This window comes from Staurois parvus, unplaced genomic scaffold (genome assembly GCF_062004578.1).
Source record: "Staurois parvus isolate SC_StPar_1 unplaced genomic scaffold, SC_StPar_1.0 ptg000564l, whole genome shotgun sequence".
In the NCBI taxonomy this organism is placed as follows: Eukaryota; Metazoa; Chordata; class Amphibia; order Anura; family Ranidae; genus Staurois; species Staurois parvus.
This window is the reverse complement of record NW_028318360.1, coordinates 3,457,444-3,485,360: the sequence shown is the minus strand read 5'-3', so window position 1 is coordinate 3,485,360 and position 27,917 is coordinate 3,457,444. Positions and strand designations below refer to the sequence as shown.

Below are 27,917 nucleotides of genomic sequence, written 5' to 3'. Positions count from 1 at the left end.
GATGCCTAAGGGCCAGTTCACACCATTGGGGTGTTACTGATTACATGCATGAGACCCAGTAAGGGTTTCCTGTGACCTACAGCACCATTGAAAGCAATGAGAGGCTGAAACACACCGGAACACACGTCCTTATTTAAGTTGAAGACAAGAGGGGGAGAAAATGTACTGGAAGGCATCAAAAAGGCACCGGAACGCGTCAAAAATTCACATGCAGAAAACGCATCCAGACTGTTTTTTGCATGTGCATTTTTTGTTTACATGATTTTGATGCATTTCAGTGCATTTTTTATGCATTTGGGGAACATTTTTTCCCCTTTTTTTATTCAGCTGTGTTTTACCACTTTCCAGTACAGTTCAGTGCAGAAAAAAATTTTCTACTTTAGTTTTTTTTCTGGAACTGGAACACACTGGAACTGACTGCACTGGTGTACACTATGCCATTGGAAACCATATAACCTACTATCAATGCATTTTTGATGCAGGAAAAAAAATGCACTGGACTGCATGTGGTGTGAACTGTCCCTTAACCACTTCCTGTCCGGACACTTTTACCCCCTTCCTGTCCAGGGCAATTTTCAGCAGCGCTAGCACACTTTGAATGACAATTGCGCGGTCATGCAACACTGTACCCATATGAATTTTTTACTATTTTTTTGAGACAGATAAAGCTTTATTTTGGTGGTATTTATTCACTGCTGGGATTTTTATTTTTTTTGCTATGTAAATGAGAAAGTCCAAAAATTTTGAAAAAAAGTGTTTTTCTTATAAAATTTTGCAAATAAATAATCATTCATCATAAATCTTGTCTAAAATGTATTCCGTTATCTTTTTAGTAAAAAAAAAAAAATAAGCCAAAATTAGTTTATAACCAAAAATTATAATTTTTAAACTTTTTTTAAATTTTTTTTTTTTTTTTTATACTATTATTTATGTTTTCTTTTTTTTTACATACTGTCACCCTAGCAGTACAGTGCCACCATGGTGACACTGTACTACTTGTTGGGGGTGATGGATATTTTTTTTTTTTTTTTTTACAGTGATTACTTTTACACCCATATAGGATGTAAAAACAATCATTTCTCTTTCTCTCTGTCTGCATTCTTGCAGCTATTGAGAACTACAGAGTGAGCTGTGATTGGTCACAGCCTGTCACATGGTACAAGGCTGTTGTGAATAGCCTTGTACCATGTGACCTCTGTGATCATTCATAGATTTCACACATAGTAAGCTATGATGTCAGAAGTGGCAACTTCTGACTCCAGTGGCAACCCGCCCCTGGAGTGCCACCGTCCTGCCGTTTATAAACAGCAGGCGGACGGCATGTGGTTAAAGTGGTAGTGAAGTCCACTTTGTGATTTTTACGTACAGGTAAGCTTATAATAAAACTTACCTGTAGGTAAAATGAATATCTCCTAAACATGCACGGTTTAAGAGATATTCGCTCATACCCAAGCTGTTCTTTCAGAGAACTGTGCCGTGACCCATGATTCCCATTCACACGTGCAGGAGTGACGTTATCTCGACTCGGCCGGTCAGATGGCCAGAGCTCACAAACCTGGAAGGAAGACTATGAGAAGAAGGAAGCCCCATCAGTGGTGACAGCACGCTGCTAAAGGGCTTCGTTCTAAGGTAATTCATAATGTGCTAGTATTCGATGCTTCTAGCACATTCTGCAATTGCCTTGCAGGGGATTTTTTTAGCTGCAGTTTACTACTACTTTAAAGAGACCTAACAGTGCATGCACTGATTTTTCCTGAAGTTCAGCTTTAAAGGGAGGGAGAGATAGACAGAAAGAAGCAGAGAGAGTCCTGGTATTATATATAAATCAAGAAGTTACCTTTAAAACTGTACATAAGCACACTTTTTCACTTGAGAGACGGGAAAAAAGGGGTATACTTACTACAAATCGACTATTCACTTTTTCTAAAATCTGTTTTTCATTTAATGCCATAGATTCTCCTTTCCTCTTTTTTATCCTTTTTTTCTCCAGCTTTTTGCAGGCGTACATTTTCCCAGTGGCTCGTACTTGGCATGCGCACACCTGGCAGAACAGCAACAATGTGGATCAGGCAGGCCACTGCGGCCAAGTGAAATCGAGTGGGCCGATTCAAGAAGCCAAAATGTATTAAACTGTATGTAAACCCGAAAAAAAATCCTGTATTTGCTCCCTTTTAATCCATTTTATAAACCTCTAAAAGTGTTTTGTTATGGCTGCTCAATTAGTGCAGAAAAAAAAAAAAAAAATTGAGAATGGACCATTCTAGAAATACAGTGCTGTGCTAAGTAGTGATATCAGTCTACCTCTGAACTATAGAACACCCTGCTACTATGTTATGGAGAGGAGAGGGTGGAAATGTTCTACAGTATAGTTCTAGTCCTAGGGTAACAACACTTCTTAAACTCTAGTGAGTGCTGTCAACCTAGGACAGAACATGTGTTAGGCCAGCCATACATGGATGCAAATTCGGCTGGTTGAGAAGGGACTGGATGACTTTCGATCCATGTATGGGTTATCTGATTGTACCAGCCTGTTGAGTGTTTCCTGAATCATCAATCCTTCCAGCCATAGCCGGCAGTACTTATAATTGTATTCTGCGGGTGGGTAAGGCTCCCCACTAGCAGAATACAGTTTTTTTTAGTTCAACCCACTGACTGAACAAAAAAGAAGAAAAAATAAAAGGGATAATATATGGCCTGGCTTACTGGCAGGATCACCAGGTGAAAATAAACATGGAAACCTATAAAAAAGGAAACTAAGGCAGCCACCATATTCTGCTTGTGTTTGGATAGACTGGAATGCACTAGTATTAGTCCACTGACTATGGGCTAAACTAAAGCTCCATTCACATTTGCGAATGGGGCCATTAGCGATTACATGCGGAGACCAAGTAGGGGTTCCTGGGGATTGGCTGCGGGCAGCAGCCCCCTTAAAAGCAATGGGAGGCTGACAGCTCCACAGTCAATAGTGGACACTCAAATGTAATCACTCCTATAACAATTACCTGAAAATGATCGTTCCTGGATGCAGACTGTCTGTATCCAGGGCAGATCATTAGCAGGCTCTTGCTCAATAAACGATTACATGCGAGCGGCCGCGATTAGCTTTCAATGGGGCTATGGGCCACAGAGAACCCTTACTGGGTCTCCTGCATGTAATCGGTATACTCCACTCGCAAGTGTGCCTACAGTTAGCAGAATTATATTTCTGGGTTAAAGTCTATCTAATCATAAGCACAATGTGGTGGCTGCATTAGTTTTAATTTATTTACGATTCCTCCTTTCACCTAATTATCCTGCCAGTAGAACATATCCTGTCCTAGGGTGACAACACACACTCACTGGGGTTTAGGAAAAGGAGAAGTGTTGTCACCCTAGGACAGGAAGTGTGTAAGAAGTATAGAACAACCCCTTCCCCTGCCCCCCTCCTTTCGATTGGTTACTATAAGTCACTGCACTCAACACATTATTTAAACAAGACTATACATTACCAGCAGCTGATCACAAATGTTGTCCTGCTTATTACTTGCTGCACTGTACATTACCATCATGCCAAAATAGTGAATAAGCTTCATTAGAGGGACTTACCTCACCAAATCCACCTTTTCCAAGCACACGGTAATGTCGGAATGTGTTCTTGGTGACCGGTTGCCTACAATATAGAAGTATTAGATTACATTTCCTGTATAAATATTTTAATTCATCTCATAGCAGATTTCCTATAATTTAGTGACACGTTCACGTTCAACTCAGAAAACTTTTTTATTTCTCATATCAATAGTATCAGCACTCCTCTTCCATAAGCCAGCTTGTGCTTTGAATTTAATAGACCGCTAACAGCACTTAGCAGTAAGGCAGCCAAAGTTTATCCCATTGTTCTAGTGGTCCACTGGCGTCCATTAATATCATTACATTGGATGCCAAACACAATAAACGGCAGCTTCCTCTCACATCACAAAAGCAAATAAACCCTGAACGATTGTGAAATCCTGGAGTCGGTGCAGACTTACATCGGCACTGGTTAGCATGGAGGCAACTAGTGAATTCCGGGGGGTTACTTGTGCAAGTTTCCTCCTCCTCCTGCTCTGTACAAGACCTCGTTCACACCAACGCTGCTGCGTTCAGCTTTTCTAAATATGGCGTTATCAGAGGAGTATAAAGAAATGTTATGCCTCTGACATGTTTTTCCTGCATTTAGATGGAACTATCTTAACCCTTACACTGCCAGCGCTTTTTTTGAGCACATTTAACAACTCATTTTAGGTCTGAAGATTAAAATAAAACATAATATATTTTCTGAAAGCAGAGGCCCTAAAGAATTAAATAGTAGTGGTAGTTCCATATTTTTGTGTCACATGATATTAGCGTAAGTGTTTATCAAGCACAAAATTTTAATTACAAATACACTAAAGTTTAAAAGGATAAGTTCACCTTTGGGAACATGTTACATGTTACACCTGTTTTTAGGTTGGACCATGTAACATGTTGTCAATGCTGCAGCTGCTGCCATCTCCCCCTGTGACAGCAGTATGGGGAGAAGTTCCCTGTACAAGCTGTCACATTTAAAAGCAAACAGTGTGGGCTTCACCCACACGGCAGCGTCATTCATTCAGAGTTCTGTGACTGAGCATACTACAAGTACCAATATCCTTTGCAGATGTTGGTTTGTAGTTGTCAGTGGACTACCACAGCGCTGTGAAGCACCGTGGTAGTTCATTGATTCTTCCTTTCAGTGTATCTGCTTGCTTGTACAGGAAAGCTGATATACTGACAGGTCTGCAAGAGACCTGCATGGCACGAGCGATCAGCTGATCGATGGTGTAATGCTTTACAGGATCCTGCAACAATACCTACTAAAAAATGTGCATTTGTTATTTTTTTGTCAAAAGGTGAACTTATCCTTTTAGAGCACACAAACAAAATATATTACCCAATTGTTTGGCATAATATAAAAAATGAAGCTGCGGTGAATAAATAGATACCCAGGCATGTCAAACCTTAAAATTGTGTGCACCCATGAAACCGTGACAAACGTTGGTATCCTAAATCTCCCGTAGGCGACGCTGTAAAAGTCCCTACAGATCATCAGTTTAGAGTCACCCATAAATAATGAACATAGAATTATTGATCTCACTCTGGCGTGCAAGGCAATATGTAACATGTGTAGAACAATCCATGTTTTCATGTACATGTGCTCCCGACACCTGTTTGCCTTCGTACATGCGTGTATGTGGGGGTGGAGAGGAGCTCAAAGTGGTTCTAAAGGCAGAGGTTTTTTTACCTTAAAGCATTGTATGCATTAAAGTGATTGTCAAGGTTCTGAGTTTTATTTTACATAACAAACATGTCATACTTACCTGCTCTGTGCACAGGTTTTGCAATGAGCAGCCCCAATTCTCCTCTTCTCGGATCCCCCGCCCCTACTGAGTGCCCCCAGAGCAAGTTGCTTGCTCTAGGAGTACTCGTGCGTGCTTGCTTCTGAGCTGTCTATGTGTGTCTATGCTTGCCCCCTTTCCCCCCCGCTCCCTTCTCACTGACTGTGATTGACAGCAGCAGAAGCCAATGATGTCCGCTGCTGTGTCTCAGCCAATGAGAAGGTAGATACCCAGGAGAGCTTCTGCTCTTGTGCACATCAATGGATCATAATCTGGCTCAGGTGAGTATAGGAGGGGGTAGGGCTGAGGGGAAAGCTGCGCACTTAAGTTTTATTTAACTTCATGCATAGAATGCAGGAAGGTAAAAAGCTTCAGGATTTAGAACCACTTTAAAGGTACAAAAAAAACTTTCTGCATGTAGCCCCCCCCAAAAAAAAAATACGTACAGGAGCAGAATCTAGATCCAGCGATGTGCCTGAGAGCAGCAGTTCTCTCGGCTCTCTCTCTCCTTATTGGACAGAGTGGCAAGAGCAGCAGCCATTGGCTCCCGCTGCTATCAATTAGATCCTATGAGGAGGGAGCGGAGGACAAGGCTGAGCAACGCTCTGTGTCAATGGAAAAACAGAGCCGGCACGGGAGCAAGCATGCAGGAGTGCCCCCAGAGCATACTTGGCAGGGGGGAGGGGGGAGGGGCCAGGAGTGCCAGCGGTAGGCCTGAGAGGAGGAGGATTGGGGATGCTCTGACAAAACCATTGCACAGAGAAAGTAAGTCTGACATGTTTGTTATTTAAAAAAAAAAAAAAAAATGTTTGCCTTTACACTCATTTTAAGTGCTTGGGTGTTACTTTAATATTTGACCTATTTTTACTAAAAAACATTCATTTTAATCACACAGAGGATAAAAAGTCCCCATATGTCTTTTTTTTCTGGTGACATGTTCCCTTTAATGAGACATCAGGGGCCTTGGGGGGAAACATTTATTGTCAGGGAGTGAGTTTTAAAGCCACCGGAAAGTTTATGAGGCCCTGGTGGCAACCCCCTAACCGATAACCCCACCCCCACCAACAAAGCAATATCCTTTTTTCTTATTTGCAGCCCCCTGTCCATGGTGCCGTATGGAACAACCAGACAAGGTTTTATGGATTTCAGGTGATGGTATATAGAATTTCCAAAAACCATGTCAGCTTAGCAGAATGCTTGTGGTTTGATCTCAGCCAATTAAGCTGAAAAGAAAACAAACTAAACTTCATATACAGCAGGTTTCTTGGCCTCAGTTATAAGAGGTAAATGGCACTGCTCATGTTGTTAATATTAAAAGGGAAGAAGGAATTTAAATGAAGCTGGGTGGAACAATTCTACACATATTTAACAATTACAAGACCTAACAATCACTGCCCAAATCCTTCAACTTCATTCACTTTATCAGCAACAGAATGGAGGCTCTGGTCTCAATGGACCTCCAAGTCTGCAGAGAAAAGTTGCGTCACTTATGGTGCTAAGTGACAAAGGTGTGCTTGGATGTAAAATAAGGAATCATTGAAAAAACTGCAAATTTTGCCAGTCTTATTTATAAAAGAAAGTCATTACTAACATTTGGAGGCAGTTACTACAGTCCTTCTGAAAATGCTATTTGCCAGACCTTTATGATAATCCATTCACATCAATACCTTCTGGATCGCTGACCTAGAGCAATATGTGAATCAGTAGGGGAGGTAGCCAATTATTTTTCTTTGTTAGATGGGTGAGCAGAAGCCTGGGTGATAGTCAGAAGGCCAAATTTGGATCAGGGTGAGAGGCTCTGCAGATCAGCTCACTGATACCTCCCCCTAATCTAGAGACTTGGAGAAGACTCTAGAACTCAGTGGGTGGGTGTGAAAAGAAGTTGGTCTGCACTTTTAAAGGGATCCTGTCCAATCCCCCAAGCAGGAGGGCTTGGCATGGGATCAGGACAGGCCTTAAGAGTGGCTGAGTCTGCTCAGAGGCAGGAGAGTTCGGGTGTAAGAGCTGTAGGGGCCTGGGAGGGGGCTCAGTGGGAAGGGGCCTACCTACAGGCAGCACACTTGAAAGGAGGATCATTTAGACCTCAACGGCCTCAACAGCAAGGACCACTTGTGGAGCAGGGAAGGAGCCAGCCTAGCGAGAGGCCTGAAGGCAGCTACCAACCCACCAGCTCACAGAAAAAAGGACTGAGTGCGTAATCCTACACCCTTCTAGGCCAGTTAAGGGGAAAGGAGCATTTGGGTGGGAAACCTGACTCACTCTATACGCAGCAGCTGGGTGAAAAAAATATTTCATTTGGGGTCTGGGGAGGAATACCAGGAGAGGCTGAAGAGCTCCCTCTATTCTGACTCAGATTGTTGTGATAGAGATTTATCCCTTGTGAGACCTCTCTGCCTAGCCTGTATAAGCAGATATAATCACTGTGGGCAATCCTTATCAGATAGCTGAACTCACCAATACTGTGTTCATCCAGAAGTTGCTTTATTCTGTACATGTGACAACAGGATACAGCAGAATGAATGGTTTCCAGTATTATGCGGTCAAAAGATGATACTTTCTGTAGCGTACTATGCAGAATACATGTGGACTGTTAGCTGCCTCCATGACACAGGAAGTGCTGAACTCAAGAAGAAGGGAGGAGCTTCATATACAAAGGAATTGTGTCATAGATCTCAGGGAGGTAATGTAAAACAAATGCATTACCAAATAAGGCCACTGGATGGCAGCATAACTAACTATAGAAATGTCCATAGGAAATGGTACAAAAAATAAACTATATGAATTCTCATGTACATTAACATAAATATTAACTGTGTAACAGCATACCCTCAGAAGAATTTGCTATCTAAAAGACTTGTACATTGTTGCTTAGGTGTTTTATCCTCCGTTCACAGTTCCCCTGGGCATCCCATGTATCCCTTAACCCCATCCAAGTTCCAATACCCCTAATAAACTGAAAAAAAAAAAAAACTCAAGGACTGGTTACTGTTTCCTGCATGCAAGCTGAAAAGCACGTCTGAGGAAAATGCATGTTGTCTGGCTGTGCAGGACTATAGGGGGACCCAAATCTTTTGCAACTCCTAAGGGGGTAGTGCTACACAAGCAGTAAGAGCTTTATAACAAGCCCTCACTGGCCTCTCTGGCTACTTGTAATGTGAAGTAATTCATTCTTAAAGATCCTCAAAGATCATAACAAAGACTCTGAAGAAAGGTTTCAGCTGATTTCAGTGCCTTTGTGGTGAACTTTGAAGATGAATAACAGGTGAATTTAATAAAGTGCTTTTACTGCTTGTTCAGCACACGTAATTACTGCACTGTGCACAGTCTTGGCAGAGGTTCACTTTAACACAACTCACGTTAACATGCGATGTAAGACGTGTTCATGCTCCGCAAAAGACCACAGTAGTCCAAATGAGCCCTTTACGCTTCCAAATACCACACTAAAGTAATCTTTGTTTTAAAGGACATTAATTAGGTTTTCTAATGGTTAGTGGGGTCAAATCAATGTTCATTTTCTACCACAGTGACGGGAAAATTTGAAGGAGCAAGATAGAAAACGTTTCTCGATCGTACACATTTTCAGATAGTGTATGTGGTTTTAGCTCAGAAAGTCCATTCGTTTTAAAATTGAATGCTAAAAGCAAGATAATTTGTGAACAATATTCCTCAATTCATTTAATGTACGAGTTTTCCTCCAAATATTCTTTGCAAATCTATCCGTGTATGGCCAGCATTACACTTTAATGAGCCGGTCTAGCTTAAAGTGATATTTTTTTCATTAACAACAAACATGTTATACTTACCTGCTCTATGGAATGGTTTTGCTCAGAGCAGCCCTGATTCTCTTCCGTTTGGGTCCCCCTATAGCACCCCTGGCTCTTCACCCCCCCACCCCCGGCTCTTCACCCCCCCCCACCCCCGTCGAGTTCCCCTTAATAGCAAGACTCCTATATGGGGGCATTCCAGCAGGCTTGCTCATAACCTGTGCTCCTGTGAATGGACATTATCCATTCACACACAGAGCACAGCTCAGTTCCCCCCGTTCTCGGCAATGAGGAAAGAGAGATCCTGGAGAGCTGCTGCTCTCATGCACATTACTGCATCAAGATAGGGCTCAGATAGATATTAGGGGAAGGTGGGCAAGGAGTTGCACTCAGAAGGGTCTTTATCTTAATGCATTAAGATAAAAAACTTCAAAGCCTTTGGAACCATTTAATTGCAGTTATTGCTCGATACTGGAGAGGTGATGTACTAGTTTATTTGTTATTCAGGTACTCGAACGGCAAATTCTGAGATTCTTGCTGTGCTTTCCTACTGCAACCATTATAAGAAGACCTTCTTATTCTGATTGAGTTTTCTTTTATATTATACAGAATGCACCAGAAGAACTGAGACTTCATGGCAGACATGACAGAGTCAGGCACTTCTACTGCTCACTGAAGATCCCTAAAAAGGTTCAAGTAAATATTGCAATATAGGGACCTGGATGTACCAAGTCTGTTAAAGGCAAGTGAACCCATACAAAACGGCAAAACGACTGCACAGTCTTATCGCTGTATTTTTTGCAAACAAGTTTGTTTTGTATTTCCTCTAATTGGCTTTGTGTTAAAAGCAGGAAGCAGAGTGTGTGCCAACTGTTTGTTCAATCTAACTTCACCCAGGTGATCATCCGCTATACTATAACCACGTGTAATGTCTGGATAAGAAACAAAGCCAACTGATGGAATTTATTTCGCTATCTAGTAACATGTTTTCTTGGTCTTTGCAGCCACTCTTTGTTTTTTCCTTTGCCTCGAATTCCATATGGCCACTCTGGCCCAAAATCTCAGATACTACCAATGTTTCTCTAGATGTCTCAAGGTTGCCCCCTGACAGTGGTAATCTTGCTGAACACCCACCCATCTCACACATGGGAAAACAGATAGTTTAACCAGATAGTCCAGCAAATTTTGTGGGCCATACCTACCTAAAAGGTATGCTTTTAAAAAATCCAAAAAAAGATCTTTATTCTAATTTAGACCTGGAATTTAGACCTGGACCCCTCTTCAACCCACAATGCATTTGTCAGGTTTTTGCAATGGAAATGGAAATGGTTAATGAAAATTTCTAAAAGGGTTATCTTCTCAAGAAAGCCATAATTGCTGCAGCCACCAATCATATACCTTGTAACAGAACCAACAAATTGAACGCTCCTGCAGGCTCCCTCCAAGCTACACAATTGCTATGTAACTGGTCCCCACAGCCTTTTCTCTTAAAGTAGTTCTACCGACTCATTTAAAAAAAAACTAATTCAAATAATAAACACACCATGCTTATCTGCTCTGTGCAATGTGTTTGCTCAGAGCAGCCCTGATCCTCCTCTTCTCAGGTCCCCCACAAATGCGTCTGGCCCCTCTCCTTTGCCAAGTCCCTCAGAGCAAGCTGCTTGCTCTGGGGGCACTCGTGTGTGTTGGCTCCTGAGCCACCTCTGTGTGTCTTTGACACACAGAGCATAGCTCAAGGTCCACCCCCTGCTCCCTCCTCACTGGCCATTATTGACAGCAGTGGGAGCCTATGGCTCCCATGCACATTGCTGGATCAATATCAGGCTTAGGTAAGTATTAGGGTGAGTGATAGAATGCATCAAGGTAAAAAAACCTTCAGCCTTTACAACCACTTTAAGCACTCTGGAGGTCACAGGCACTCTGATGTCATCAGTTACAATGCAGGGCCAATACACCTGCATTGTATATGAGGACGTTGGGGGATTGCCCACTAGCTGGTGTGTCAGGGAAAAGAGAAGAGCGCTGGCTGCCCCACTGCATTGGATGATTTTTTCTTTTCCTGGAGACAAACAGTTACATTTGAATATAAAAGAAATGATGTCAACTGCAGAGCCTTAATAAGGCTGGTTCACCGCACAATGCATTCCAGATGGGTTTCTGCATGTGTGTTTTCAATGCATTGTGATGAGTTTTTGATGCATTCCGTTGCATTTTGTTCCCCTCGTTTTTTTCAGTTGAGGATGTTTGCATTCTGGTGCGTTTTCCTGTGTTCCAGATGCCTTTTATACAGAAAAAAATTAAACAAGTTCTACTTTTGTTGACTGCACTGGAATGCATTGCACTGGTGTGAACTAGGGCAATTGGAATAAATGTTAAACACTGTTCATGCATTTTTGATGTGTAAATCAGCCCTAAGGACATCTTTGGATATTGACTGTTTGACGATACTGCTAATCATGCTGATTGGACTTTGTATGCATTGCAGTTTTCCCTGTTCTGTGCTCAATTAAATGTATGGGATTAAAAAATGATAATATATACAGAATATACATACATTGTTTTGTGCATATGCGGAAGCGGATGCATGATTCCATTAAGGAACAACAATGCTCTACATGAAGTCATCAGTTTTGATTCAAGTGTGCTATTATTATTGCTGTGTTAATAACAATAGCAGATGAAACCTAGTGGAACTATTGGTGGATCTAATAGATGTAGTATTTGCTCTGCACTGGTAGAGGTCGCATTACTGCCAGAATTCTCACCAGCTCCAACAATAGAGTGTTTTTCTTATAGAAGCAAACACTTAAAGCTGAACTCCAGGCAAACAACCAAGTACACAGAATAAACACATATAATGGCGATCAGCGTAGTGCTCCATAATGGTGGGCAATGGAGAATGCCCCCCTGGCTTGGTGGTCATTGAAGAAGGCCCCATTACACTGATGGCCACATTCCTTATTCTTTTATCTAGTATTGTGTAGCCGGGTGCTCTGCTGGCTTTGTGCAGCTCTCTTACTCCCCTCCCCACATTGTGAGCAGTGACAGAGCTGGGATTCTGTGCGTTATGCAGCAGCCAGCTCTCATCCTTTACTTCCCTACAGCTGCACTGAGACAGAGGGCCCCCCACTCCTGGCAGCTGTGAACCTGTGAGAAGGAGACTTTATGATGCTAGGGAAGAGGATCATGGGACATGGGAAGCCACATGCACCCATCGCTGGTGTCTGCATAGCACCAGGGAATCTATGCCAGTGTGGAGACCAGGGTGACATCGCTGTGCTCTTCATGCCCAGGAAGTTGGTGGACTGAGTCACCTAGAGGTCGTTTGCTGAGCTGGGACCAAGGCTGGAATGACCCATTGCCATAAGTGTCTACAGCAAGGGAGAACCAGTGAGGACCAGAGCTGACAGACATGCGAGGACCTGTTCAGGAGGACTGAGTCACTGGGTACCAGGTACCTGAAGACAGCAGACCGCCAAGTGATCTGGATTGGATTCCTGTGTACCTGGAGGGGTAAGCTGAACCCTCTATACTTATCACAACACTGACACAGTTAGGCCTGGTTCACGCTGATGCAATTTCAGATGTGACTTGAGTCACACTTAATCGCATGACAAAGAAAATACCATTGGTGCCAGCGATGCCTATTCTTATCAATGCAGCGCAGCTGCAATATGACTTTGGGGAAGGGTCCTGTGCTACTTTGGTGCAATGTAGTACGACTTTGTGGTCTATAGACTTCAGTGGAAATGCATCAAAAGCGCATCTACATGCATTTTTGATGCGATCTTGTGTGCGATTTGTGCTGGTTGTTAGGAGCCTACAGTAGGCATCAGCAGGGATGAGTCACCAGTTGTTAAGGAGCCTAACAGCCAGTGACTCATCCCTGCTGGGAGCCATCAGTTGTTAAGGAGCCGGCATCCGCACAATGATGAACCAATCCTGGTGTCAGCGGGGGATTCCCCGCTCACAGCAAAATGTAAACAAAAAGCATTAAAAAAAAAAATGGCATGGGTCTCCCCCCCCCCCCCCCCCCCAAAATCCATAACAGACCCTTATCAGAAAATGCAGCTCGGCTGGCCAGGAAAGGGGGGAAAGCAGAGCAAGTGAGATGGGACTGGGGTGTAGCTTATCAGAATCTAGAAGCCCCCTCTAACCACCGGTAGGTTTTACCCCCCTTCATGACCAGGGCACTTATTTCATCACTGTGCTACTATGGCTCATGCAACACTGTATGCAAATTAGATTTTTTTTCACACAAATAGAGCTTTATTTGTGTGGTATTTAATCATCGCTGGGTTTTTAATTTATTGCTAAATAAATGAAAAAATACAGAATTTAGTTTCTTCATTTTTATTATAAAAATTTGAATCCAAAGATCCCAAGGGTCTGGTATAAGCTGGGGAAGGAGAACCCCACCCTCTAATTTTTTTTAAATGATGGCCCTTTTGTTTACATTCTGCTGTCTGCTGACAGCAGGGATGACTATCATTGTTAGGATGCTGGCCGGTGCAGGCTCTTTACCAACTGATTAATCATTCCTGCTGCTTACAGCAGGGATGAGTTACTGGTTGGTAGAATGCTGGTGGGTACCAGCTCCTTAACAACCGATGTCTCATCCCTGCTGGCTCCTGCGGAAGTGCGTGCTATGGTTATATCCACACCTCCCTACAGTTGGAAGAATGCTCCTTACCTTAGTCAGTGGAAAAAATGCTTCCTGTATTGCTCGGCAGTGGGAATAATGCTCCTCACACTAATGGTCATTGGGAAGAATGTTCCTTATACCGATAGTCAGTGGCAAGAACGCTCCTTACATTGATGGTCAGTGGCAAGAACGCTCCTTACATTGGTGGCCAGTGGGAAGAATGCTCCTTACATTAGTGACCAGTGGCAAGAATGCTCCTTACATTAGTGACCAGTGGCAAGAATGCTCCTTACATTAGTGGCCCGTGGGAAGAATGCTCCTTACATTGGTGGCCCGTGGGAAGAGCGCTCCTTACATTAGTGACCAGTGGCAAGATGCTCCTTACATTAGTGACCAGTGGGAAGAATGCTCCTTACATTAGTGACCAGTGGGAAGAATGCTCCTTACATTGGTGGCCCGTGGGAAGAACGCTCCTTACATGGGTGGTACGTGGCAAGACTGCTCCTTACGTTAGTGGTCAATAGGACAAATGCTACATTCATTGGTGGGCAGTTTTAGGAATGCTCCTTACACTGGTGGTCAGTGGGACAAATGCTTCCTACATTGGTGGTCAGTGGGAAGAACGCTCCCTTACGCCGGTGGTCAGTGAAGCAAATGCGCCTTACATTGCTTGGCAGTGGGAAGAATGTTTCTTACACTGATGGTCAGTGGGAAGAATGCTCCTTACATTGATGGTCAGCAAAAAATGAGAATACTCCCCTTACAGGTAACTGTAAAGACCAATGGTGTCAGAAATAACTTCTCTGCAAGGAAGTGATTTCTCAAGGAACCCACAGCAACCTTTGGAGGAACCCTAGTTGGGAAAGGGGGGGGGGGGGTTAGAAAGACTCAAAGTATTTAGCAGTTAAAAAAAAAGAAAAAGAAAAATGGTAGAAAAAAAAAAATTAGGACCTGCTGAGAACTATACTCTTCCTTAGTCTCTGAATATCACAGCTAAGCAGATCTGAACCTGAATAAATCTTTTCTTTCATGATGGAACACTGGAACCCACCATTTTTTGAATATCAGCTTGCTTGGATTCAACCTTACACAATTTCTCATTGCTTGCTATGGATTGTCAACCAGGATTATCCTTTTGGCATGCCTTTATTGAATAATCACATGTGATATTCAATAAACACTCAAGTAAAAGCAAAGTGCTATAAAACAATATCTAATCATTAACACTAGTGCTTTTGTCCAAGGTCTGGCGGTCTTTACTAGAGCAAAACACTCATTGTTTGCAGCCACACAACACAGACGTCACAGTCCTACACTATAAAACCTGGAGAATGATGTATTCAAGTGGAACAATTTCAGATTATGGCTCGGCTCTTATCTGAACTGGCGGCATGCATTTGTTTTATGGTGGCAATAAGATCATTTTAAGGCTTTAACTCAGTAAAAGGATCATATCCACACTTAATTATTCAAGACCACATTATGCTGATATCCATTACCGTCATGAACCATGATTGAGATCATGATAGATTGATTGATACCTGTTCAGTACTTGGACAACAGAAACCTACACAGTTTCCAAGGTATTGATATTTCATAAGCTTAAAGTAAACTGGTCAAAAAAGACTAAACAATGCAAACTGAGCATACGAGTAAGTAAAGTAAAAGCTTTTCAGTGAAATCCAAATAAAAAGGTTCAGTAGATCCAGAGATTTAGGCCACTGATGTTATAGGCAAATCTCAACCGGTCTTGTAAAAGCAAAATATGACCCTACATCTTACCATGCCTTCCTATTGGTCTATTGATGTGAATGATATCCTCAATAACACATTTGAATTGCTTGCTAAGGAAATAGGCTGGTTTATAATATGTTTATAACTTTAGCTGCTGATTAAGCTGAACACACTTTAGAAAGTAAATTTTGCTTTGCCTTTTTATTATATGCTTAGTTTCAGTTTCCTGGTTTGTTAAATTTATTATAAGCAGGGCAGGGTTCTACTGTTCAGCATGCCAGGTGCTATGGTTTTTCTTATAATATGGACATTGCACAGTACAGGTATGGAACCTCTACAAGAGCCAGGCCTTTGAACCACGTAGTAGTTTCTCCCAACTGTGACAGACTAAGTCCACCATAGGTGGCTTGTGTGGGCCAACCCTCTTTAAACAGATAAAGTACAGCAAACAAATTCATTTCAACATTCACTCTGGAATTACACCCACAGTACCTCCATAACCAGTCTTTGGAAATCCAGTAAAAATTACAACAGAGAATATGGTCAGTTACTTGAAGAAGAGATTGTCATTGGTCTCAGGTAAAACGTTTCATGGAAAATGCCATCGGTCAAGAAGAATACAACAGAAAGAAAATATAATACTACAATGAACGCTGATAAGGGGGCACATGCAGTACCTTAATACCGGGCCCCATCGGGTCAAGCAGGGGGGCCTGGTCTGTCCAGTAGGTGGGGTACTGAACCCCATGATTTCAGAGGGGGCCTGGGAGGAGAGAAGATCTCAGTGACCCCCAGAGGGCTGGTGGCTGCCTGTGTGGGGAGCTTGTGAGAATTTTAGGCCTTGATGGACACTGGTCCTTTATTCATGTGTTTCGGGGGGAATAGGGTGTTGCTTAACTGGAGGAAGTCTTCCAGATAAAGTGGTGGCCAGAAGGGTGAGAATCAGAATGGGATGACATAGCAATGAAAGGATTACTGGGTAAAAAAGGGCCTTTGTGGGGAAGAGGAAGCTGTCAGGCAAACTATGATTTCTAATGGTGGCCCTGCAGAGAACAAGGTTAGTGACTGGGGAAAGTACCCCACACAAAAAGGACTCAAGTTGATACAGTATATCAACAACTGAATGTTGTTGAATGTTGGGCTTCAATGGAGCATTGTTCTGTCCCTTGATCAGTGGTGCTTCCTTTGCACGGAATGTTAATGTTTTGTTTCCCTTGTTTGATTATATAGTTTGCAATAAAATAGGGCCATGGGAGTGGCCATAAGTATTCATTACATATGCAAGCTCTGCTTCCTGCTTTGCCGATTTGTCCTACATTGCTCCTTCTTGCAATTCAAGTCTATGGGGTTAATTTACTAAAGGCAAATAGGTTGTTCACTTTGAAAATAAATCTTTCCCATAACTTCTGACTTCCATTATCCAATCATGTGCAGCCAAAAGTAATTTTTTTTGCATTTATCTTGTGTGTGATTGGTATTCATTGCAAAATTGCAATTGCAGCACATTCACTGGGAAAAATTCCCTTGCAAAGTGCAACTTCCCTTGCAAAGTGAACAGCCTGTTTGCCTTTAGCAAATGAACCCTTATGAGCCCGCCGACTCATTTACAATAATTTCCTTTCTATCTTACACTGTGAAAATATCAATCACTAAGGCTTGGGAGTCTTCTGTGGTTGATATTGCTGCTGTGAAACACAAGCTCACTTAGATCATGCCTAATGAGAAAATAGTAAGCATCCTACAGGATAGGCAGGTGAGGTTTGAGAGGGTTTAGAATTTGTGAATATGTTACCTGCAGCCCTCTACTTAAAGTGGAACTTAACTGTATCTGAGCACCACAAACCAAAAACCAAACAAACCAAGTTTAATTCATTTTTTTTAATATTTAAAGCAAACTCACCCATCCATCCATGTCTCCATGCTTTATTTATTGAAAAATGATTTTGAAAAACACCTCCCTAGGTGTTTAAAATAAGTAAATATAATATACTGTACATTCCTATCTATTTACGAAGACTACCAGCACAAAGATTAAAAACATTTAATGTTGATTGTGAGTAAAGTTCCACTTTAAAATAAACGAGAAACCCTGCAGAGAAGTGGAAGCAAATTCTTGTGTAATGGCCCAGACAGGTGAACAGACCAGGTAACTAAAGTGCAGATATTTCACCAATAGATTCCCTGAACGTCCTCAAAAGTCAAGGATCTTCTATTCTGCAGCCACCATCTCTGCATTTAGAAACAATCGTTTTAAACATAAATTAAAAAAAAAAATCACCATCAGAAAAACAAAAAATATAATTACCTTAGACTTAGTCTTTGGTCACTTTGCCTAGGTGAGGGTAATGTCATTGAAGCTGCAAACACACTTCTGCATAGTACTGGAGCTCATTCTTTTGAGATCTGGTATCCTCAGCTTTTCCAGGACCCCACAATGAGGCCCAGTGTCGTCACCCTAGCCTAGTATTGCTTTTGTTTTGTTTTTAATTAAACAAGATCTGCTTAAACTCTCCCGCAAAGTGAAATACAAGTTTTAGGTGGACTTACCATTAAAAAAATCCACACACGTGCCTACATAAAACAAAGTAATATACCCTCAACACATGTACAGTTAACTTACCGTTCAAGCCATTTCCACTGCAAGAAGCGAGAGAAGTACATGCTCTCCTGAAAGTCCTCAAATGGTGCACCACTCAGATAGTCATGAACCACTCTGCAAGAAGCAAACATGACAACTGTTACTCAGGGGGCAACTCAGACTCAAGGCTTTGCAGCATCTCTAGTATTTGCCATGACATTTTGTTAGCTTCTATCAGCTGCTTAGCCTCATGTGCATTTCATCTGTGATCACCAATATCGCAGCAAGGAGAGTCAACATTAGCACCAATAAGAAAGCATTGCCTAGTTTAGCACCTGTCTAGGTTAGGTGGCAGGTCTAGGTATGGATCAGGGGTGGACTGACAACTCATGGGGCCCCCCGGGCAATAGAGGATCATGGGGCCCCTGTGTCCTTGCCCAAACTCAAAAAAGCCTATGAAAAAGGAACCAGGGGCATCTCATGGGGCCTCTTAATGACCCCGGGCCCTCGGGCAGTGCCCGAGTTTCCAAATGGTCAGTCCGCCTCTGGTATGGAATGAATAGTTATCGACCTTTTACAGGGCTTGCCAGAAGCCATTTTAGAGTCTGAAATATAGCTGAATTAATTAGTTAGGGCTCATTAATAAGTGCAGCTTAAATGCTGCCCCTTGGAAAAGCAATCTGTTGTAAACCACTTTTCAGAAGGTGTTTGACGGACAATGAGGAGATGACACATCACCTGCTCACTGCCTTTTTTTAACCATAAAAATGGCGACCCACCATGGCAAAACTGTGTTCAGCACTGAGCTGCTGCATGCCCCAGTTTAGATGGGTGGCTAGGGGTCAATCTCCAACCACCCCCCAACCGCCTGTGTGAATGAGCCCTTAGACTTTTTTTTAATGCTTTGGAAGTGTTCAGAGCATTGGTTGATGATAAGTTGATACATGTGAACACTGTTATTTATCTTTTTGTTTCTTCTTTAGTACATTTTTATTAGTTTAAGAATATAGGGGAAATAAAATACAATTGTTATACATAAAGTAAGAAAGATAAAATCACCAAATAAATGGATTTATAGTAATATAGACATGAATAATGACTGGGGTATGTCATATACATAAATTGGTAGATAAAATAAAGGAGAAACTAACCAAAACAATAGGGTACCATTTTTCTGCAAAAGAAATGGAGGGAGGAACTGAAGAGAAAACTCAAGATAAGGGCCACTGACATAGATTTAAAAAAAAAAAAAAAAAAGAAATTGTGAGTATATCATAAGTGCAGTAGGAATCTATCAAAGATTGGAGGAAGGAAAGATGAAATCCAATGGGACCATATTTTTTTCATATTTGTGGGAATTGTCAGAAAGAATTGCAGCAAGTTTTTCATTAGACATATACCACATCATTTTATTTCTAGCATCCATTCTTATCTTATGTATATTCTATCAGCACTAACACTTTCTTATATTTCTTTGAAGGCGAATGACCAGAACTTCCCTATCTGTCTCAGGTTGCCCCACTGTTGTCAATTTAAAGGAAAACGATAGTTTTGCAAGTCTTTTTTAATTCTAAGAAATCCATGCTAAAGTACTCACAAACCCTAACGAAATGGCTTATAGTTTGATAAACATTCTTTTCAGAATCCAGGACATGGTCAAACAAATAGCTATTTCTTCAAAGCAGAAAAAGGTAGGAATCTGCAACAAAGATTGTTAAAATCCCAGCAATGCAGACTGATCACCCAGAGGAGATTGTGTTTATAAAAAGTGGAGTTAGATTGGCCATACATTATACAATTTTCTTCAGAACTTTGCTTCAGATTTACCAAAAAACATATAATATGAGGTCAAATGTACACAACACTTTCAGTTGTATGCAATTAGGCAGGCCCTTGCACTACATAACTGAAGGTAAATCTAAAGGAAATTGGGCAGAAAATTGTATAGTGTATGGCCAGCCTTGTTCTTTAAGGAAAAACTGTACATATAATAGCTGTAAGTCCCTCCACCTCTGTAACCTCCTTATATTGCACAGAAAGCTTTCCCATGCGGCCACTGAGACCTACATACCCTCTGTCCACAAAAAGACTTTCCTGGCTCTGATTCCACGCAATCACAGAAGAATCTCTATTTATTCTCCAATGGCAAGGCTGTCAACCAGTTTTCAGACTTTTCAGAGGCAAATCTATACCTTCTAGGTGTCTTATTCTGTATTTTATCTTCAACAGTTGCCAATTCTGACACATAGATCGCTACTACGGGAAGAATCTACAAAATTAAATACCCCATAAATGTATGCGAAAACAAGCGTTTAAAAAATTCTCAGCATTAAAAATTACTTTGGCATATTTTATAACTACATGCACTCATTAAAACGATATTTTCCCTTTAATCTGTCTTTATATATTGCAAATGTACTGCTCCCAGACCAATGGGCATATGACCAATACAAATATGCCAGTGACCTCAGTAATGTGAGCAGGCAGCATGGTTTCTATATCTACCTATCTATATGTTGTAATCTGGATCAATATCGTCATTCACAGCACAGGCCTCCAGCACAGAATGGAAAACTTAACCATGACAAGGTAAAGGGCAAACATTCCATTCACACAGAAGAGAACTTGCAATCTGCTCTGCATTCCAGATAAAATGTTACAGGCAAGGGGTATTCATTTATAACTGATCCCGAAAAGGGCAGCAGACAGCACTCGGCTCCAGATAAAGAAAGCAAGTGGTTCAATTAAAGGACTGACAAACTGGAAATACACGCATGTTGCCTATGCTTAAAAGAAATTATTATTATACAGTATTATATAGCTCTAAAAGGTTTGCTCAGCGCTGTACATTATAGTGGGGGACAGTACATGAGACAATACAATAACAAAAACAGAACACGAGGGATTCAAGGGCCCTGCTCTTTCGAGCTTACAATCTAGGGGAATAAATGCCCATATAATTCATAAATATGTGGTAGATTGTAAGCTCCAAGGAGCAGGGCCCTCAAACCCCTCGTGTATCGCATTGTATTGTTATTGTACTGTCGCATGTTCTTTCTCCCATTGTAATATACAGCGCTGAACGAACTGTATAATAATAATAATATGGTATATAAATTAAACCTCTGTCGGATTCCCAACAGCACATCAGGGATCTCTCTATTTCACCAGCAAAAGTATATGTCTAGCAGGTTCCAGGGAAAGTGAACCGAAAGCGTGTATAGCCTAATTGCAGGCATCAAAGGAGGTGAGCGCACATCTTCACTATTTGAAGGATTCACAAAAGTCACTAATAGAAGAACAACAAGCACCAAGTCACTATATATAAACAATTGTTTATTCAATGGGACTATTATTTTGATGATATTTGGATTCATACTAATCACTATTAATTATTTATGAGCATTTGGGTATTTTTATTTATGGGGGATTTAGTTGAGGGTTATTAGTTGGTTTACTATTTTTTTTATTATATTAAACGAGGGTATTATGAATATAAATGAAATTGAGGGTATTAGTAAGTACATCATGTCACTAATAGATGATTTATGAGCACTTGGTAAAAAATTTTTTTAGAGGAGTATTTCATGTGGAATTATTTTGATATTTATTTGGAGGAGATTGATTAGTTGAAACTATCTATTTAAATATTTTTTGGTATTTATACACTTTTATTAGTTATTTGTATCATAATTTGAATTAATTTAATGGTAATAATTTAATTATTTTTTGAGAAGTATTTAGGAGCGCAACATATATTTGTAAGCACATCAGGTATGACATAAGCATGCTTACATTGTGCCAAGCCAGGCCAATGTGAGCATGCACAACAAATAAACCCTAAGTTTTCAGCATACACACCTATCTTAAAAATTGCTACAAGATGTGATCAAAAAGTTGTGATCAAATTAACAATAGAAAGAAAAAAAAATGACCATGTTACAAATAGAGTGCAGCTGTCATCCGCACATATATTGAAATGAAACAGACTGACTTAAGCAATACCCCCTTTCCATATATACATGAGCCCCATGAAATTTCCAGTGCTTTATTCTGCAGTCATTTAACAAAGAATGAATAGCAGCACCATGTACAGAGTGGATCTGTCAGATCTGGAATGACTTTGGGTCATATCCAGACATGTAGTGCACATATTTTTGTGCTGCCGTTCCAGAAATACTGGCTGGAGAAGCATGCGTTGGGTGGGAGACTGACATGTCTACACTGAAGTTTACAAAGTGCATTCCTCGGGATTAATGTAAAGAAGGCATATATTTATGTTGCGCAAACCAAATTCTATTTTCTTAACTGCTGTATGGAAACCCTGCTATTTATTATACTGAAATGTATTACACACAACTACAATTACAGTGGAATGTTAAACATGATAATTTCTTGTTTACTTTAGTTATGAATATATCTGTAGCCTGAAAGGAAGAGCATAATCCCTTTCGATCAGGAACCTCAAAATCCCCCTAATATAATGAAAGCAGAGATGTTAGTCTGACATGGTTCTGTAGCTAGATTTTCCTGATTATTATTTATTTCTGCTCATTGAGATATTTGGACTAACAGCCCTAACCGACACAGAGCCTTTAACATAGAGCTCTATCCGAAACACTTATATTTTGGTTAGCAAGGGGGTGGGTTAGAATTTTATTGCCATCTGCTCCCCCAGTGGAGAGGTTTCCTGTCTTGCCGACATCCAGGAGGTTGCTGTCATTTTTTCCCCTATCATAAGTTCACTTTAGAGGGAACCTGTGACGATGTAAATATAGGATCTGTCATTGCACGGTTGTTTTTAAAGGCTCAAGGCCAGAATTTACTCTGCCTTCCCTACCTAGAGCTAGGATTCTTAACCTTTTTTCAAATTACAGAAACCCAGTGGATTGCCCAAAATGTCCCCATACCTCCTTCAACTGTCAAACTCATCATCACCAATCCTATTAGGTACCTCTATGACTACAAAAGCTGTCAACAGCTTGGTTTTACTTTACATATCGTTAGCTAGGAACAGAACAGTAAAACTAGAAGGTTTTTTACCTTAATGCATTCTGTGCATTAAAGTAAAATTTCGGTGTACTGCTCTCTTCTCGGCTCCCTCTATACTTACCTGAACAAGATCTTGATCCTGTGCATGGCTGCAGCGACTCGCTCTCTCCTCATAGGCTCAGAGACAGCAGAGAGAGCCATTGGCTGCTGTCTGTCTATCAAACCAGTGAAGAGAGGCAGGGGACGGGCTAAGCTGCATTATGGGGGCACTCAGCAGGGGGAGGAGCTACGAGCTCCAGGGGGAACCTGAGAAGAAGAGCATCAGGGCTGCTCTGTGCAAAAGCATGGCACAGAGCAGGTAAGTATGACATGTTTGTTATTTTAAAAAAGTAAAGTGACTTGTAAATCTACAATTTTTTTTTTCCAAGAAATTGTATACTTTCTATTTTATTAAATTATTCCAGGAGACAAAATGTATTACCTTCTCCCATCTTTCTATGTGCTGCAAAAGGCTAGCTATGCGGTTGGCAAGGAGTCCTACCTCCCTCCATGGCCATCCTTCAACACAGCTAACAAAGAGATGGCTGCATTGATAGCGGTTTAATTTTAATTTAATTTCAGGTACTTATATAGCGCCATCAATTTACGCAGCGCTTTTACATATATATCGTACATTCACATCAGTCCCTAACCCTCAAGGGGCATACAATCTAAGGTCCCTAATTCACATTCATACATACACATACTAGGGACAATTTAGACAGGATCCAGTTAACCTACCAGCATGTCTTTAGAGTGTGGGAGGAAACCAGAGGACCCGGAGGAAACCCACACAGGCACAAGGAGAACATGCAAACCCCAGGCAGGAGGTGCCGTGGCTGGGATTTGAACCAACGACCCTAGTACTGCCAGGCGGAAGTACTAACTATTTAGCCACTGTGCTGCTCATCTCTGGCTCCAAACACTTGTCCAAGACAAGAGCTGGGAAAAGGAATATAGAGGGAGGGGCAGGTCAGCCTTCCATGCCTCTGTATTCCTCTTGCTGGCACTGATCATGGGCTTTAAAGTTGCGCTACACTTTATCACCAAGTTATCGTTAATATGTCCTATTCGTTTTACCCTGTTGAATCTGGCACTCTGTATTGAGTAAAACATGCCTGGATAAGCAAAAAAGAAGCCTCAACCCAACGGCAATCCCTAGGCAGTTTTCAATTTATGGGCCCCTCATCAATTTATTTGTATTATGCATAAGGGTCAGTGTATGCACACATTTGTTTCTAAAATAGCTGTTTGAAATATTTCTGCAGGATTTGGAACAAAGCGTTAAAAGTTTGTACTGGATCTCATGCAGCAGTATACTCATTGCAAACAACTTATAGGAATCTTTGAGGTACAGAAGTGTGCATACGTATGATCTTTTAAGCTGCGATTAAACCTACGCCAAGAAAAAAGGGCACTTTAAGTCAGAATGTGCTAGCTAGTGTGCACTGCATATTAGCACATTATGGCAGATTTAACGGACAAGCAATCCCCTCCAGCACCAGTCGGTCATGAACATTTCCATCTTCTCCTGGTCTTCCTTATGGGTTCTAACTCTTTGGCCCCTGGATTGGCCAGCCTGCAATGTCGGCACTCCCATGCATATGCATAAAGTCACATCATCATGTTGCAGAGCTGACCCGTGAAAGTATGGTAAGCATGCTTGGATCAGTGTACAAAAACACTGACAGAGAAAGCAGTTAATAATAGAAGAGAAGAATCCACCATTAAAAAATCCAACCAGTTAGCATTTTTTTAGATTTCTAGCTTTAATCCCACTTTAAAGTGGTAGCAAAGTCCACTGTATGACTTGTACCTACAGGTAAGATTTATAAGACCGAGCTCCTAGTCTTCCCCCCCAGCCCGCACACCACTCCCTACTGACTTCTCCATCACGTCCAACAATGCCACTATCAGGCCTGCCCCGCAGGCCAGAGTACTTGGTGTCATTCTGGACTCAAACCTATCCTTCCAGCCCCAAGTTCAATCTTTAACAAACTCATGCAGACTTCACCTCCACAACATCGCCAAAATCCGCACGTTCCTAACCCCAGAAACCACTAAACAGCTCATGCACTCCCTCATCATATCACGACTCGATTACTGCAACTCCCTCCTCACTGGCTTGCCTCGCCTCGGGCTATCCCCGCTTCAGTCGATCCTGAACACGGCTGCCAGACTCATTCACCTTACCAACCGCTCTGTTTCTGCCACCTCCCTCTGCCAATCCCTCCACTGGCTTCCGATTGCACAACGGATCAAATTCAAAATCCTAACACTGACGTACAAAGCCGTCCACCATACTGCCCCAAGTTACATCACCGACCTGGTTTCCAGGTACCACCCAACACGCGCACTCCGCTCCTCACAAGACCTCCTTCTCTCTAGTTCCCTGGTCTCCTCCTCCCATGCCCGCCTCCAGGATTTCTCCAGGGTGTTTCCCATCCTCTGGAACTCCCTACCCCAACCCATCAGACTATCACCTACTCTCCTCTCCTTTAGGCGCACCCTGAAAACCCACCTCTTTAGGGAAGCCTACCCCACCCCCTGCTAATTTCAGACCTCCTCCACTCTTCCTACCACTCCATCCCCCACAGCTATCTCCTCCTGTACCACTATCCCCTCCCTCCTAGATTGTAAGCTCAAAAAAGCAGGGCCCTCGAACCCCTCTTGTATCGCATTGTATTGTTATTGTACTGTAGCATGTATTGTCTCCCATTGTAGTGTACAGCGCTGAGCGAACTGTTGGCGTTTTATAAATACTGTATAATAATAAGACTTACCTGTAGGTACAGTGAATATCTCCTAAACATACACTGTTTAGGAGGCATTCACATTTGTAGAGGCCGGCGATGTCAACAGCACATACGCACTGCACTCTGAATGGATGGCCTACTGGAGTACACCATCCATTGAGAGCACCGTGCCATGAGAGTGACTCCCGCGTACATGCGCAAGAGTCATCTCATTGTTCCCAGGCCATGAAATTGCTGGAGCCTGCATACCCAGAAAGAAGACATGTTGAAGATGGACAGCGGTGACAGTAAGCTGCTGGAGAGTTTCATTTTAAAGGTAAATATATTATAATGTGCTAGTATGCAGTACATACGTGTACAGCATTATGGACCAAACCACCCCATGGCCCAAATTTTTCCGGACTTTACTACCGCTTTAATAATCTGCAAGGAAACCTTTACTGAGAGCAAAACATAGCTATCTTAGCTGATTATCTTCTGAAATAAAAGTCTAAGGACTTGCAAGCTGAAGATGACATACTATAAGGCCTTAGGCACACAGGACATCAAAAATGTAACTTTTACAGGCATTTTATATTTTTCTTTCTGCTTCTAAACACATCTTTATGTTAGCCTATGAGGTTGCTTTACTAAAAACTAGAGAGTCAAAAAAATCTGGTGCAGCTCTGCATGGTAGCCAATCAGCTTCTGACTTCAGCTTGTTCAGTTAAGCTTTGACAATAAAACCTGGAAGCTGATTGATTTCTATGCACAGCAACACAAGATTTTGCACTCTCCAGTTTTAGTAAAATCAACCCCAATGTGTCCATGCACACATAGGCATTTACAGGCGTTTAAAGGCAGGAGTGCTTAGAGGCAGAAAAAAAACAACATCATTTTTGTGTTCAGAAGATGATTGTTTGGGCAGAAAAAATGCCAAATGAGCATTAATCGTAGACATATTTAGGTGTGTTTACATGTTCATGCATTGTAACGGTCAGAATAATTTACTATTCTGGACAACAGAATGCATTAACATGCATGTCTTCTGGAGCTTTTAGCCTCCCCCCCCCTGGAGAAAAGGCGTCCAGGGGAGGGGAAAAAAAATCATCCTGTGTGCAAGAGGCCTTTACAGAACTTAAATGCTGAACTTTTTTTTTTTATTATTATTATTATTACATCGAGTGTATATAGCGCCAAAGGGTTTGCTCAGCGCTGTACAATAGAGGGGGGACAATACATGAAACAGAACAGCAACAACAAACAGCACACGAGGGGTTAGAGGGCCCTACTCTTTCGAGCTTACAATCTAGGAGGGAGGGGGTAGTGGTACAGGAGGAAGTGGCTGTGGGGGATGGAGTGGTAGGAGGAGTGAAGGAGAACGGCTGTTAGGTAAGGGAGGGGTAGGCTTCCCTGAAGAGGTGGGTTTTCAGGGAGCGCCTGAAGGTGAGGAGGGAAGGCGACAATCTCATATATTGGGGTAGTGAGTTCCAGAGGATGGGGGAGGACCTGGAGAAGTCTTGCAGTCGTGCGTGGGAGGAGGAGACCAGGGAGCAAGACAGAAGGAGGGTACAGGTAGGGTGGTACTTGGGAATCAGGTTGGTGAGGTAGTTAGGGGCAGTGTTGTGAATGGCTTTGTAGGTCAGAGTTAGCAGTTTGAATATGATGCGCTGGGCAACTGGGAGCAAGTGGAGGGATAGGCAGAGGGGGGTGGCAGAGGTGGAGCGGGTGGTGAGGTGGATGAGTCTAGCCGCTGAGTTCAGGATGATCTAAAGCGGGGAGAGCCTGCACTGGGGCAGGCCGGTGAGAAGAGAATTGCAGTAATCAAGGCGCGAGACAATCAGGGGGTACACGAGTAGCTTAGTGGTGTCTAAGGTAAGGAAGGTGCGTATCTTGGCGATGTTGCGGAGGTGGAGCCTGCATGTGTTTGTAAGTGATTTGACATGAGGTTGGAAGGAAAGGTTTGAGTCCAAAGTGACGCCAAGGACTTTGGCTTGCTGGGCAGGATTGATGGTGGTGTTGTTGGTAGTGATGGATAGGATGGGGGGGGGGGGTGAG

General features: G+C 42.1%; 1 protein-coding gene across 1 annotated transcript in view; it reads right to left on the bottom strand.

The window, feature by feature from the left end:
• GRK4 (G protein-coupled receptor kinase 4) overlaps positions 1 to 27,917 on the bottom strand; it is a 327,280-nt gene that overhangs the window by 38,023 nt on the left and 261,340 nt on the right. The window contains exons 6-8 of the mRNA XM_089691556.1: positions 18,136 to 18,228; positions 3,586 to 3,649; positions 1,901 to 2,041 (exon numbers count right to left, since the gene is read on the bottom strand). Coding sequence (XP_089547682.1) covers positions 1,901 to 2,041; positions 3,586 to 3,649; positions 18,136 to 18,228 — 298 coding nt within the window. The remainder of the gene's footprint in view (positions 1 to 1,900; positions 2,042 to 3,585; positions 3,650 to 18,135; positions 18,229 to 27,917) is intronic.